General features: G+C 39.8%; 1 protein-coding gene across 2 annotated transcripts in view; it reads left to right on the top strand.

Annotated features, from left to right (window-relative positions):
- USP (UDP-sugar pyrophosphorylase) overlaps nucleotides 1-14,591 on the top strand; it is a 285,855-nt gene that overhangs the window by 62,947 nt on the left and 208,317 nt on the right. For both annotated transcript variants that reach the window (XM_089391942.1, XM_089391943.1), the window contains exon 4: nucleotides 7,622-7,738. In XM_089391942.1, the coding sequence (XP_089248068.1) occupies nucleotides 7,622-7,738 (117 nt within the window). The remainder of the gene's footprint in view (nucleotides 1-7,621; nucleotides 7,739-14,591) is intronic.

The following is a 14,591-nucleotide window of genomic DNA, read 5'->3' as shown; positions in this document are numbered from 1 at the left end:
TTATTTGTTATGATTTGCACCACATTATGAAAACCAATCTCCTGGAGGAACCCATATAACAACTAACTTATGAATGTTGCATCTTTTACATGTGTTGATGCATTCACTGACTAATAAACATAGTATCTCCAGGACAATGTACCAGGAAATTTAGAAGAGTTCCACCCTTTCTACCAGTCCAACCATCAGACATCACTAAGCATCCATAGACCTCCCAATGACTGCTTCAACTCCGACAATCTAGTGATTTGCACCACAATTATGCAAACCAATCTCTTGGAAAAACCAATATAACAACTAACATATGAATGTTGCATCTTTTACATGTGTTGATGCATTCACTGAATAATAAACATGGTATCTCCAGGACAATGTACCAAGAAATTTATAAGGGTTCTACCCTTCCTATCTGTGCAGCCATTAGACATCACTATGCATCCATAGACCTCCCATGACTGCTTCAACTCTGACAATCTAGAGTTGATGTCCTTATTTTTTATTTGAAGGATTGGCCCCCATAACTCCTCATATGTAGTGCTTTTGTACCTTGAGCCTACAACATCAATGGAATCACACATTGGCTACCAAAATGGATTGTTTTTGGTGATGCTGAGAGGCATGTCACTCTAGAAAAGATAACCCTGTCTGCTTCTTGCTTCTCCCTTATTTTATCACTGATTTGATTGAAGGTTGTACTCCAACTCTGATTTTTGGAACAAACAATGATGAGCTCTCAATAGGTGAAGCTATGGAGCCCCTCCCACTACCCTCAGCCTCATAGGTAGATAGCCCTGAAGATCTGCCTGCACGTTCGACCCTGTTTGTAGTTGCCTCTTCTTTCTTTCTATCCTTTGGATAAATTGCATCATGTGCAACTCTCATAACCGCCGGGCTAGATGATTTACAAATCTCAACATCATGCTCGAGGAATTTACGCAAATGGTACTTCAACCGGCTAACCCCTCCTGTCATATGCTGGTCACAATTTACAATTCAGTCATAGTCGGTTTGCCTCATCTTCAAGTTCCTCATATTGCCAAAATGGATCCAAGGCCTTTGGCATATTTGCAGTGTAAATGGACAGCTTCAAAATTCAATCGTAGGGTGCCAAAAACACATAAAATGGCATTAATCACCCACTACACAAAAAAATAAAAGCCTCCTCATTTCAAAAATCAATTGTTTAGAAATTTAAATTATATTATCTGTAATGAAAAATGGCAATAAGAGGGTGCATAAAAAAGTTAAAAACTAAATTCAAGCTTGCTGTCCTATTATGGAAAAAACCCTTACATGGTTTGATGGGCATGATAATCATAGCAAAATAACAAAAAAAGAAGGAAAATGTAGGCAGGAAAACATGCCTAAACGTATGGAAAAAATCATTAACATGGGGTATTTGTCAAATGATCTTACAAACATGGGGCATTTTCTTCAATTCCAAGTCAGCAAGGGCTACAAGTCCTGGACTTTGCTTGAGAGACAATGTTTTTGGCACCATTTCCAACATAGATTGTCCAAGATGTCTCTCATGGACTCCATTATCTGACATAAGTTCTTTATGGTTCAAAGGTTAAAGTTTGATTGGATCATTGCCGAGAGGTTTCAGACCCTTATCCTTCGGTGCATTAACAAACCCAAGTAGATAGTCTCTCAAGGCATCGTTCTTGTAGAGTTAGTGCTCACTCCCTTCGTCTTTAGATTGCGTTTGACTTCATCTCATTCCTTCATTGTGTTCGTAGTTTTATTGACATCATTGTAAGTTGGGATCGGTATCCTTACCTAGCCCTTTGCACATTAGAATTCATTGCTTTAGCTAGTTCCCTTGGGTGGGCACGTTCTTGCTTTGTAAGGTCTTGGAGCTTTTGAAGTTTGTGGGTATTTTGTTGGACCACCTCTCTTTTTCCAAATACTCCCTTGATGCACTTGGTAGTTGGCCACCTCTTGCCTACTAGGTGGGCATTGAACAAGATTACTGGGGATGACATTTACAGGCAATTAATGCTAGTAACTTGGATAACTACATCTAAATAAGGTCCTCTACATAGAGCATTTCATGGATTTGGGGGATGACCTCATTGCCTATCCTTTGTACATGTGTTGTAATGGATGCTTGTTCTTTGCATTATCTTGGGCTACTTTATTGGGTTCACATAGATCGTGGCTTGTTGTCAAACATTGGTTTAACCAGTTGGATAGAATTCACTAGTTGTGCCATCCTTAGGAGGTTGAGAGGAAGGAGCACTTCATATTTCACTGCCCCTCTTATTACAAGATTTGGGGTAGTTCCATTGAATATTTAGGGGGTCGTGGAGCCTCTCTAATTTCCTTTGGTGTCCAGACCAAGGATGCTTAACTTTGTATGTGAGGAGGCCCTTGGATTTTGTTCCTAGATCCCATAACCACCCCTTAGATTAATCTCCACCAAAACGATCACTTGCTAATTTATGATGCTCCTACCCTTCAGTGGTATCAAGTGATCGATTGATAGCGGCCTTGCTTCCCATCCTAGTTTAGTGAGGAGGTAGGTGGCCATATCTAGTTCCTAGAGACCCTAGGGACATTGTTGTACCATATCTCACACTAGCAGTCATATGTGTTCTTCTAGGTCTCAATTGTCGGTTGCATCTTCTAGGTAGCAACACATTTTGCAGTCCATCTCTTGCTCCACGTCCTCCTTCAGATAGCCTTCTATATAGAGTTTCGTTCATTTTGCCTCAAATGTTAGGGGAGCTAGCTCTAATGAACCATGATTTGCTTACATTATTTTTATCAGGATTTTGGATGTACTCTCTTTGTACATTTTTTTGCCAGAATGCTCTCCACTCTTCAAGTCTAGTGTGTATGTTTTAGCCTAGATCTGTACTTTACATTCTAAATCTTGCTTTATATGGGAGTCACTTTTATGCTTCTACACTGTGTTGCCACTATTGTACTCAAAAGTCCCATTGAACTACTTTTTGGTCATTTGTTGGATATTAGCATGATTATCTTAGCTACCTCTACTTTCCCAACTGATGCAACAACAAGAGTTATCATATGATTTCTTTTGTTAAACTAGTGTTGCGGGGGAGCCCCCCTCCTCTCCTCTATCCCGCTCCCAATCCGCGCTCCGGGCGGGAGCGACTCGGGAGTGTGCTCTCGTAAAAAAAATTTGCACTCCTTGCCTATTTCCGGAGCGAAGCAAGGAGCGTCGCTCCGGGAGCGATGAAAATGACTGTTGGGAGCGGGTTGTGTAGGAAAAAAGTTTGGGCGGAAAAAAATTGGTTTTTTGGGAAATAAAAGGAGGGAGGAAGGGTTTCATTTCATCATTGTGAGAGTGAGAGTGAGATTGAGATTGAGAGAGGGTGAGAGTGAGGAGCAAGGAGAGAGTGAGGAGCAAGGAGAGAGTGAGAGAGAGCAAGGAGAGAGTGAGGTGCAAGGAGAGAGCAAGAGAGAGCAAGGAGCAACGAGCAAGAGAGTGAGAGAGCAAGGAGCAACGAGCAAGAGAGTGAGAGAGCAAGAGAAAGCAAGGAGCAAGGGGAGATTGAAGAGCTTGCAAGGGGAGATTGGACGCCAAAGAGGTAGGCTCTACAATATTGAATAGAGTGTCTAGCAATTTTTTTTAATGTTTATTAAATTATTCCTAAATAAATTTTCACTATTTCCCATTCCCATTCCCATTCCATTTTTTTAAATTTTGCAGATTCAAAACTTTAAATTTCAAACATCATGGTTATATTTCTTGGCATTTTCTTCTTCTTGGTTCCTTTTTTGGTTATTATGGTGCTGGAGAGTAGAAAAAGGAGGGTTGAAATTGAAAATGAAGAAGGGGATGAAGAAGGGGGACATAGTGGATTTGATGAAAACCCTAGTGAGGAGGAGCTGGAGGAGAGTGAACATGAGTCAGCTCAAAAAACTAAACAAGACCAAACCCCATTGTGGAAATATGTTAACAGGCCTGAAGCAGGGAAAGGGGGTGGAACCACTAAATTTCATTGTCCCCATTGCAACAATAATTACACAGGTTCATACACTCGTGCCAGAAAACACCTCTGCGGGAAAATGCCATGAGATGGAAATAAACAAATAGGAATCAAAACCTGTACAGGTGTGTCAGCAGCAGATAGAGCCAAATACATAAGGGAAGAGGAGGAAGCCCAATACAAATTTAAAAAATCAAAGGGTTTCTTTGAACCAAGCTCACAATCACATGCACAAGGATATGGAGGCACAGGGTCACCAGGTTTAAAGCGTAGAACCATATCAGATTTCCTTGATGAAGGGTGTAGGAATGATGTGGATTCAAAAGTTTATAGGTTTCTCTATGCATGTGAGATACCATTCAATGTTCTTTGCTCACCTTATTGGCACGAAATGGTTTCTGCCATAAATGATGCCCCTAAAGGATACAAGAGCCCTGAGTATGACAAGGCAAGAACCGTTGGACTTGATCATGACAAAGCAAAAATATCACATTCTTTGAATAGAATGACAAGTTCTTGGACTGACCATAGGGTGTCCATTGTATTTGACGGATGGACAAATGTAAAAGGCAAGTCATTGATAAATGTTCCTGCTGTGTCTGTTAGTGGTACCATCTTTCTTTCAGCATATGATTACTCAAACAAGTTCAAGAACACCATCAACATTGCAGAACCATTACTTGGGGCCATATAATTTCATCCAAGGGACATCACTGATAATGCTCCTAATTGTAAGGCAGCGGGAGCAATTATTGAGGATAAATACCCCAACATATTTTGGTCTTGGTGTTTGGCTTACATAATGAACCTTTTGATGCATAAGAACAAAAACGAACAATACAAATGGATTGGTGATTTGTACAAGAAAGGCAAACAAATGATACAATTTATTACAAATCATAGCAATACCCATGGCCTTTTCCACAGTCACTCAAGATTGGAGTTGTTGAAGATTGTGAGGACTAGATTTGGTAGCTATTACCTCACCTTTAGGTGCCTTTTGAAGGTAAGAGAGTCATTGGCTAGCATGGTATCAATTCCACATTGGCAGGTATTAAAGGAAAGGGCTACAAATGCAGCTAACAGGCAAGGTTTTGAATAGGTGGAGGAGGCCACTCTTGATGGTATGTTTTGGGCACGTGTGAGGCAAGTATTGGATTTCACCAAGCCCATTTGTCACATGATTCGGTTTGCAGATACAGATAAACCAGTGATTGGCGAGGTGTATGAGCAGATGGATACCATGTTGGGGCAAATAAAAGATATTGTTCATAACAATGATCCCAACTTGTACAAACTGATTCACGATTGTGTGTGTATACGGTGGGGTAAACTTAATGTTCCACTACATTACTTGGCGTATATCCTTACGCTAAAATACTACTCTACATCTTGGTTGGGCCAACCTGCACCAGGGGGTGGGGTTAGGTCCAAACCCCATATAGATGAAGAGGTATCTACAAGATATTTGGAAGCATTAGAAAAGTTGATACCTGAAAGGGAGGAATGTGTTAGTGTGCGTCTTGAGATAGGCAGATACTTCAGTTGCACTAGTTTGTTTGGTACCTTTCATGCAATGGAAGATAAAGACAGATTTGATGCTCTCACATGGTGGGAATCATATGGCGGCCATGGACTTTTGCCAAAATTGGCAAAAAAAGTTCTCTCAGAGGTTGTAAATACTTCTTTTGCAGAGAGGTGTTGGAGCACCTACAACATCATACATAATGTGAAAAGAAACAGACTCAATGAAAACTGGGCAGAAAGCTTGGTTTATGTGCACTACAACTTGAGGTTGTTGAGTCATTACTGTGATCGGGCTTATGAGGATCCAACATATAAAATTTGGGACAACCACCCAGAGGATGATAATTTGGAGGATGGCACTATACATCTTGAAGAACTGGAAGCGAAACTTATAAGAGAGGAAGATGAAGCAACAACCATGCCACCTCCACCATCTAGTAGCAGTGCTCGAGTTCTAAGTCTTTTTCCTTTGCAGTCGCCACCTCCATCTACACCCTCACGTGGAGGGCATGCGCCTTCTGGTTCTGGTTGTCGGTCTGTGCGGGAGACTCCTAGAAGACCACCACGACCTGCTCATACATTAGAGTCTAGACACTTCTCGTGGCAAGGGCCACATGTAGTAGTAGATAATAGATTTACAATTTACTTGTCTTTTCTAGTTTCTATTAGTTTTCATAATTGTCGAGTCTTGACTCTTGACTCTTTCATATCTTAATGATATTTTTGTAAACAATATATGACTGTGACAATTTAAGTTTGAAGTTTGAAGTTGGCAATTATAACTCATTGGTAATGATTCTGAATTATGAATATGATGCTTCGTGAAAGTTGTTTCATTTCATTTCATAATTCATTTTATAACATTTCATTTCATGTTAGATATTATTTCTTGTAATGGTTAGACTTAGCTCACAAGTACAACTTTGTTGATCAATGATGATAAATGTTATATATATTGAATTTTCAATTTTGAAAGCTTGAAGTTGAAACTTTAAAATTGATGAATTCATGACTACGAGACTCAATATGTTGTATGTTACTAACTTGTGGACGTGGTTGATGAAGAATCAAGATTATAACTTCTAGATGATTGATGTTATATGGTTGATGGTTCAATGATCAATCTATGTTTTTGTTTTTTATGTTTTTTATATCTAATTCATCATTCTACATGTTTTTGTTGACATATATGTATCAAAATATAAAAAATATAAAAATTATATATATTATATAAAAATCGCTTCATGATTCACTCCCAAACTGGGAGCTTTGGAAAATGTCGCTCAAGCTCCCGTTTTCTCTCCCGCTCCCCGCTTTCACTCCCGCTCCCAAGTAACACTGTGTTAAACCGACCTCTTCTCCAATGCTTGCACTATTGTAATGTCATCATATACTTCCCCACACTTATGAATTATAAGTTGGCTATATGATCTGCTATGTGATTTCTTTCCATTCAGATATGACCTGCTATCAACAAACTCAAGCAATCCTTGTACTTTAACCAGTCTTGACTCATTTTTCCAATTGACCTCTATGGTATCCTTTGAAAGCGGATCTATAACAATTTTCCAGTTAACCTTCTATTCTTGTTCTTTGAAGTGATAATTGTTACACAATTTGAGACATTGTCAAGTTATCAAATTCTGCTTGCCTATTCATCTTTGAGCCTCTTAATCTCTGTTGACTCCTGCAGCCCCACTCTGCTGGTTTGGCCAGGTTTTGTTTTGAAGCCCCAAAGTTAAGCTTCCAGTTATTTGTCTCCCGAGGTTGCTATATTGGTTGGAATCCTTTGTGGAGTTCTAGCTTCTGTCCTCAAATGGAGCCTCTTTTGTTCCCATATTCTGTTGTGTGTTCTATGTATTCATTTAAGAAAAATCATAGTCTAATTTATTTTTCTATTTGTGCCAATTGCATTTATCACTCTTTCAAAATTTTGATTGTCATTATATTGTATCTGGTATATTTCTTGCATGTGCTTCTTATGATTAGAGATTGTCTATTACAACTGTAATAGCTCTTTCGGGTCTAATGAGAATTCAATGTTTTTGTGAACTTATGGACTTGCAGTAAGAAATAAGGTATTGGGATGACTAATGTAAATTAGAAATATCTGGATATATGTTCAACAGGTAGAAAAGCTTGATTCCAGTTATCCAGGTGGGTTGCGTTCATATATACATAATGCTAGGCAACTCTTGGCAGATTCGAAAGCTGGGAAGAATCCATTTGATGGCTTTAGCCCTTCAGTAAGTGACTGCAATTGTCTGAAGAGTTCCATCACCCATGTTTTCAACTTGTAGCATATTGGGCAAACTAGAACCTGCAATTTTTAATAACTGATGTTTTTCTTTTATTTTTTGAAATTCTTGAGAGAACTGTAAAGAAGATTTCAAGGGAAAATTTTCATAGGAGCATGATTTTGATTTTAATTTAAATTTGTCACAAGACTGCTAATTTTGATTTGAATTTTTTTAATGAAATGAATGCTATGATTTTGTTCCTTAATATTTGCACAAGTCTCGGGGGGCAATAAAATGCAATACTGTTGAATTGAAGATTACAACAGTAATGTTCTACACATGCAGAACTCGTACTAATCTAAATCTTCCCAAAGTGCATCTTCTTTTCTTTACTTTATAAGAAGAGCAAAATTTATTAAATTTACTGTGTTACATGCTGCGCCAACTGTACCTGTAGGCAGCACAGACTGAAAAGTTCAACCAAAGATAGTGTAAAAGTTTGAAATTCAATCCTGTTATATTTCTTCTTCATCTCTGCATTTTGATTCTTGAGAACTTGAGGCTGGTATCTTAATGTGAGGAAGTCCTTGCTTTGCCAGCTTAGCTAATATTGGGCATTCTTTGCTGAAATATTTTTTCCCATCTGTAGAATTTTGCAGCTGAATCTTCAGGGTTTTAATTTTGTTGGATTGTGATTTTTGGCAACTGAGTTTCCAGCTGTCTTTTTGTGCATCCACACTTTATTTCCTCCTCCTTTTGGCTAACCTGTCGGAATCCATCTTGGTTTCATTTGTGGAGGATGTGTGATGCTTTTCAACCTTGTTGCTTATCTTTTTTGGGGCAAGATTTTTTAGATGGATTACTTCTAGAAAAAATCTACATGTAAACGTAGTATTCACACCGTCGAGTTACTGAGTGCAATTGAAATCTCAAGAGCAGAGCTTTATACTCTTGACTGGGATCCATCTTAATGAATTTTCCTACAATTTTCCTTTCTTGCAAGATCTCCTCTTTCCACAACTATAAGGGGAGATTTGGTTTCCTCATCTGGATATTGTTGAAGTGGTAGACATTGATGCAGGGTTAAATTTAGGGAACCAGGGTTTGGAAAAGAGGCCTGCTCTGCCCTGAAACCATGGTCCCTCCTCAGTGGCCTTACTACAATATTTTAACTTCCCAAATAAACAATAAAAAACAAATTTATGATAGAAGCTTACATTGTAAGCTGATGTCCAGTTGTGTCACTCCAATTCTCAAGGGCTGGAGATAATGGCCTTAACCCATTAAATCTATAGATTAGACCATGCTTTTTGTTATCTTTGTAGTGCCCTTTTAACCTTGGATAAGGTGTCACTCCAATTCTTAAGGGCTGGAGATAATGGCCTTAACCCATTAAATCTATAGATTAGACCATGCTTTTTGTAATCTTTGTAGTGCCCTTTTAACCTTGGATAAGGTGTCAGTCCAATTCTTCAGGGCTGGAGATAATGGCCTTAACCCATTAAATCTATAGATTAGACCATGCTTTTTGTAATCGTTGTAGTGCCCTTTTAACCTTGGATAAGAAGCTTGAAGAATAGGGGTGCATTTTATTTTTACTGTCTCCGCAATGAAATTGGCTGATTGTAAGCTTTCCTTGTGGAGAGTCGGAGACAGATTCTTGGCTGGCTAACCACATCTTTGAAGGGTTGATGCTTCTTTGCAAAATCTATAATGGCTGTTGAGGGAGAACCCAAAGATGCTGGGAGCAAGGGCAGAGAGGTGCCATACATTGAGGAATCATTGTTTAGAATGCTCTCACCAGGAACAGAAGCTGCCGGGGGCCAGTCCCCTATTGTTGGTCCTTTTTTTTTCCATGGCTTTTAAAAGAACAATGCAGAAAGGATGGGTGACTAATCTGCCTGCCAAGGACAGGGCATGGCTACTGTTACAGCAAAAACTAGCACCCACAAAGTATAAAGTTTGAAGCATTAAATTGATAGCTTTGTGTAACTCAGAAAGGCTGCCCACTGTCACTTCCACAGCTCTTTATTAGGGGAATTTTGAGGTAAAAAATGGGCCTCAAAATGAAAAATGTACTAACAAAATCAACTTTAAGAGAACCAATAGGATTCAAGATGATGATGTCATCCCCAAGGGAGAATATTTTTGGAGGGAAAAGAAGAAAACTATTTTTTTCGTCATATTTTTGACTTATCTCCTTGTAGGTTTACTCAAATTTCAAGTGTGTATAATTTCCACATCCATATTCCAACGAGTGTCCCACTCTGCATACTTTTGAGTAGATCCACACAGAAAAATTCAAATACATGAAAAAATTGTTTTGAACAATGAAATGGGATGTTATGGGACCAATGCCTATCAACCTACAGGCTAATGAAGTCAAGAAATGGATGGAATGAAAGAACTTGTTTGTTACAATCGACTGTTACGGGGTAGCCTATATGGTAGAAAAGGCTAGTTTGCTACATTTAATTATCTAATGGATGAAAAACTAGTGGATATATTCATAATTTCTGTGTATACTTATGCGGAAAGGAACTAATTTGATGCAATTTAACATTATGTGTTTGCTGGAATTGTGTTATAAAAACTAGTCTTTGAGGGATATGTGTGGCACTCATCAATCCTAATATGAAGGTACTGTTTTATGGCTGAAATGTACTTTCAATCTGCAACTTAATTTGATAGAAAATGGAAAACAATTGTGCAACTAGAATGTCGAATAAACAAGAGGGAGAACCTCACATTGCTTAATCGTTAATGAATAGTGGGTTCATTATTAGGCCTTCAGAATTAGAATGATGGTAAGGAATCTGTACAAAATATTAGCAATAATTGAGGAGCATGTACATAACCATACAACAAAGTAAATCAATACCCCACTTTTTCATTGGTTTTCATGAATTTGAATACAAGGGAGCTACACATCCATCATCTTCAACTTCCAAGCTCTACAATCTCCTATTACTTCTCTCTTTCCTTATATTCTCACACCACCGAAATCTTCCTATGAATGGAGAAAAGACCTTTTTATAGAGGGAGCTTAATCTCTCTTACAATAAAATGTGATATTTCCCGAACTAACTCCATGAAAAGTCAAAGAATAATAAGATATTGGAGTTGTTGGGCCTTATACCATCAATGTTGACTTGTCTGTTAAATTTCTAATACCAGTCAGATTTATTTTCTCACAGGGATTTAATTTATCCCCGACAATCCCAAATAATTATTGAATCACCAAAAAAATAAAACCACTAGTAAATTTGTCATTAATTTTGTTATAATTGTAAAGTCTCCGCATTTTGTGGGAGCGGAGCACGAAGGTCATAGGAGTCAAAAGGGGCTTAGTCCCTTAGTTTGTTAGAAGATAGGAGGTTTTGTGACCTGCCCATGGTTCGCGAACCATGGTATTGTAAAAGAGAAGGCTATATATAAAGGAGTCATAACGAGTCTAAGGAAAAAGGATAGAATAGAAGATCATTGTATGGGCAATTAAGCTAAGGCAGGAAAGTCTGTTTCCTGTACTTAGGTGAAGGGGAAGGCTCCTGCTACTGAGTGCACGGAGACCTTGGTAAGTCCGCAAGTTGAGTGCGCGACGACCTTGGTAAGTCTGCAAACTAAGTGTGCGGGCCCCTACAGCTGAGTGCACAGGGAAGAAGAGTCTGTAACAACAAATAATACATCTAATAAAGACTATTTTGAGCTATACTTGTGTATTTGTGCATCTATCTTTACTTATGCAATTTCTGTATATTCACTCTATTATTCTGAATTTATATGAAGTAATGCTTAATTGATGTGCGAAAGTAGCATATCTTCTTATTTACTTACTATTATGAATGTTTAAAGCATTTCACGAAGGTTTAGATTCTGTTTTTGTGAGTTACTACAATTATTTATATTTTAAGGGTTAGGGTTTGCGAAGACTGAAAGAAGCCCTAGAAGCCGCAGGAACCCATCACACTGACCTTTGGATGCAGAAACCTAGTTTTGTCATCCCCCAATACTGCTTCGGGTGAGACTGCAGCCTGCGCTACGCGGGTTGTTGCCGAAAGGGCCAACAATTAGGGTTTTGTTGGTTGGCACAACTAACTCTGAACCTAGGTCAGGACCCCTCAAGCCAACAAATGGTTCTGTTGCCGGGACCGGGATCTATCTGAGGAATGTGTGATGTTGAATAAATGGTTCCCAATTAAGAAGGAAATCGAGAAGTGGATAGAATAGAAGTTGCACGAATTTGCGGCTTAGGAAAACAGGAATCCACGTCTATCCAAGGAAGAGTGGTTGAATAGGTATCTGTATACCGACGAGCATGAAATTTTCTTTTGTTCTTTTCCGTGCAAATTACACCAGTGGTTGTCAAAATTGGCAGATAGTCAGGGCACGTGGAACTTGGACAACCCTATTGTGTGGACCCCAAAACTGGTGAAGCGCTTAGAGGATTTAGAAAACAAAATCGCGCGGGCTGTCAATTACTGGATCGATAGTATTCTGGGAGGATTCATTACCGAATTCGCGATCGATACGTCCACCAGTTATAGCGAAGTAGAGCGCAGGTTTTTCAAGGGGCCAAGAGGTAAGTATTTGAAATCCCTGAAGACTTGGATTAAAATGCTATTGTGCAAAAAAAGGGTTATGCCACTAAATTAATGTTTAGAAGAGATCTAACGGGAGCTACATGAAGTGGGAAAACATTCAGAAGAGACCTAGATTCAAGTGCTGAATACAGTCCTTTGTTAGGAGTGTCTGATAGTGACGAAGAAAGTAGTGTTTTGAGGACACTGCTAGGTGCGCTGCAGGTAGTAAGACAAGGTATCGCAGGGATATTGAATCCATCCACTCCACCTCCACCATCACCTCTGCCTCACACACCTACACCTACACCTCCACCTCCACCTCCACCTCCACCTCCATCATTCAACATGGCAAACGCGATGAAGATGCTTGTGTTTAAGGGTCTGGGGACTGAAGACCCTGAACAATTTTGGTTTGTCGCAGATGCTGTATGGAAGGCACAGTAGATTACAGATGATGACATGAAGAAAGTGCAGTTGGTTACGATGCTATAGTACAGAGCATTGAGCTGGTATATCAAGTTTTGTTCGGGTAATGCAATTATGCTGGAAACACAACACGCACTGAACAATGAGTTTAAGAACCCTAAATCGCAAGCCCAGTCAGTGACAGAGTTTAAAGAGATCCAACAGAGGGTAAATGAGTCGTGTGGGACTTTGATCAAAGATTGAAGTGTCTAATTCAACCGGCTAATATGAAGATCACGAATGATCAACACAGAGATTGGTACATTGCTTCGCTATTGCCTCATCTGAGATTGCCATTGTCTCAACAGAAAATAGGAACGCAAGCTGAAGCCTTGGAGATTTCCATGAGGTTGGAGGCTTCACCCGTGCAGGATACGAATCTGGGGGTGCAACAAATTCAATCACAATTGGCTAGCTTACACATGGAGTTGCAGAGTCTCAAGAAAGGAAAGGAAGTCCAGCCGAAGGTGCACGTAGAAGTTTGGTGCTTGAAATGCAAGGGCCATGGTCATGATAAGGACCATTGCCCGGTCTATCAGAATTATCTTATAGGGGGAGGCCCTATCCCCCTGAAGCCAGAAAACACTGCTGGGCCGAGTGTGGGAGTAGCATTATGGTGCGCTATTTGTCAAATTTCTGGGAAACACGCAACGGATAACTGTCATCTTTTGCAAAAATTTGTCTAGACCCTGCGCAGTTATTTTGCACTTTCTGCAAATCGGTAGGACATGATGAGCACAACTGCTGGAGCTATGAATTGATGATGGAAAGGACCCATACATATAGGATGCAGGCAGAAAATCGGCCTCAAGATCAGAGCGCAACTGCGGTGTGCAAAGGATTTCAAGGCCGGGGAAGAGGGCGAGGAGGAGGAGCTGGAAGGGGTCATGGTCAGATCATCTGTTACAATTGCGGAGAAGCAGGTCATTTCGTGCGTGACTGTCAGAATCTGACACACCCTTCCTGTCAGTATTGTAGGCAGTTTGACCATGTCATAGAAGATTGCCCAATACTTATAGCGAATATGCAAGAAAAGAAGACTCAGACCCAACAACCTACGCAGAACATCCAAATGATGAGGTCAGAACCTCATGAAGATGAGCCTAGTGTTAATATCGTTATGCAAAGCGATATTGCCACTGGAGAAGACAAAGGGAGGCAGGCAGAAGTTGATGGGCGGGTATGCAAGGCTGTTGAAAAAGAAGCGGGGTTCAATCTAAGAAAAGAAAAGGAAACCTCTGTGGAGGCTAAGAAGAGCTTTGCGAAAGCCTCTACATCTGGAAGTCAGGGAAAATCCAGAGGAAACGATAACGTGCAAGATGTAGACCCTTTGTTGTTAGCGACATTTTTGAAGACTTGTACGAAGCCTTTAAGGGATAGGAAGGTGGTGGAAGGGCTATAGGAACTAATAGATAATTGTATGGGAAAAAATAACCTCTGCCGGAACAGTGCGCAATACGCAAAGTGGTAAAAGCAAGAAACGAACCGGTCGCGAGATGACACTGACTGTGCAAATTGGAGAGTACGAAATGGATCAGGTAATTCTTGATCTAGGATATGATGCAAATGTTTTTCCAAAGCAAACTTGGGAGAGAATGGGGAGACCTGCGTTGTAGTGGTCTCCTATCCAGCTACGAATGGTGAACCAACAAAAGATCATTCCTATGGGGCGCCTATATGGGGTAACGAAATATTGAAGGAGCAAGCACCCTAGCTGATTTTGAGGTGATTGAGATCGTCGATGATAACAACCCTTGCCCTGCACTACTTGGCATTGATTGGGCCTTCGACATGGACGCGTTTATCAATCTCAA

Source organism: Pinus tabuliformis, chromosome 1_1, assembly GCF_031772625.1.
Source record: "Pinus tabuliformis cultivar Carrire ecotype Pingquan chromosome 1_1, CPIR1, whole genome shotgun sequence".
Taxonomy (NCBI): Eukaryota; Viridiplantae; Streptophyta; class Pinopsida; order Pinales; family Pinaceae; genus Pinus; species Pinus tabuliformis.
Note: the sequence above shows the minus strand (reverse complement) of the source record. Positions and strands in the feature narration are given on the sequence as shown.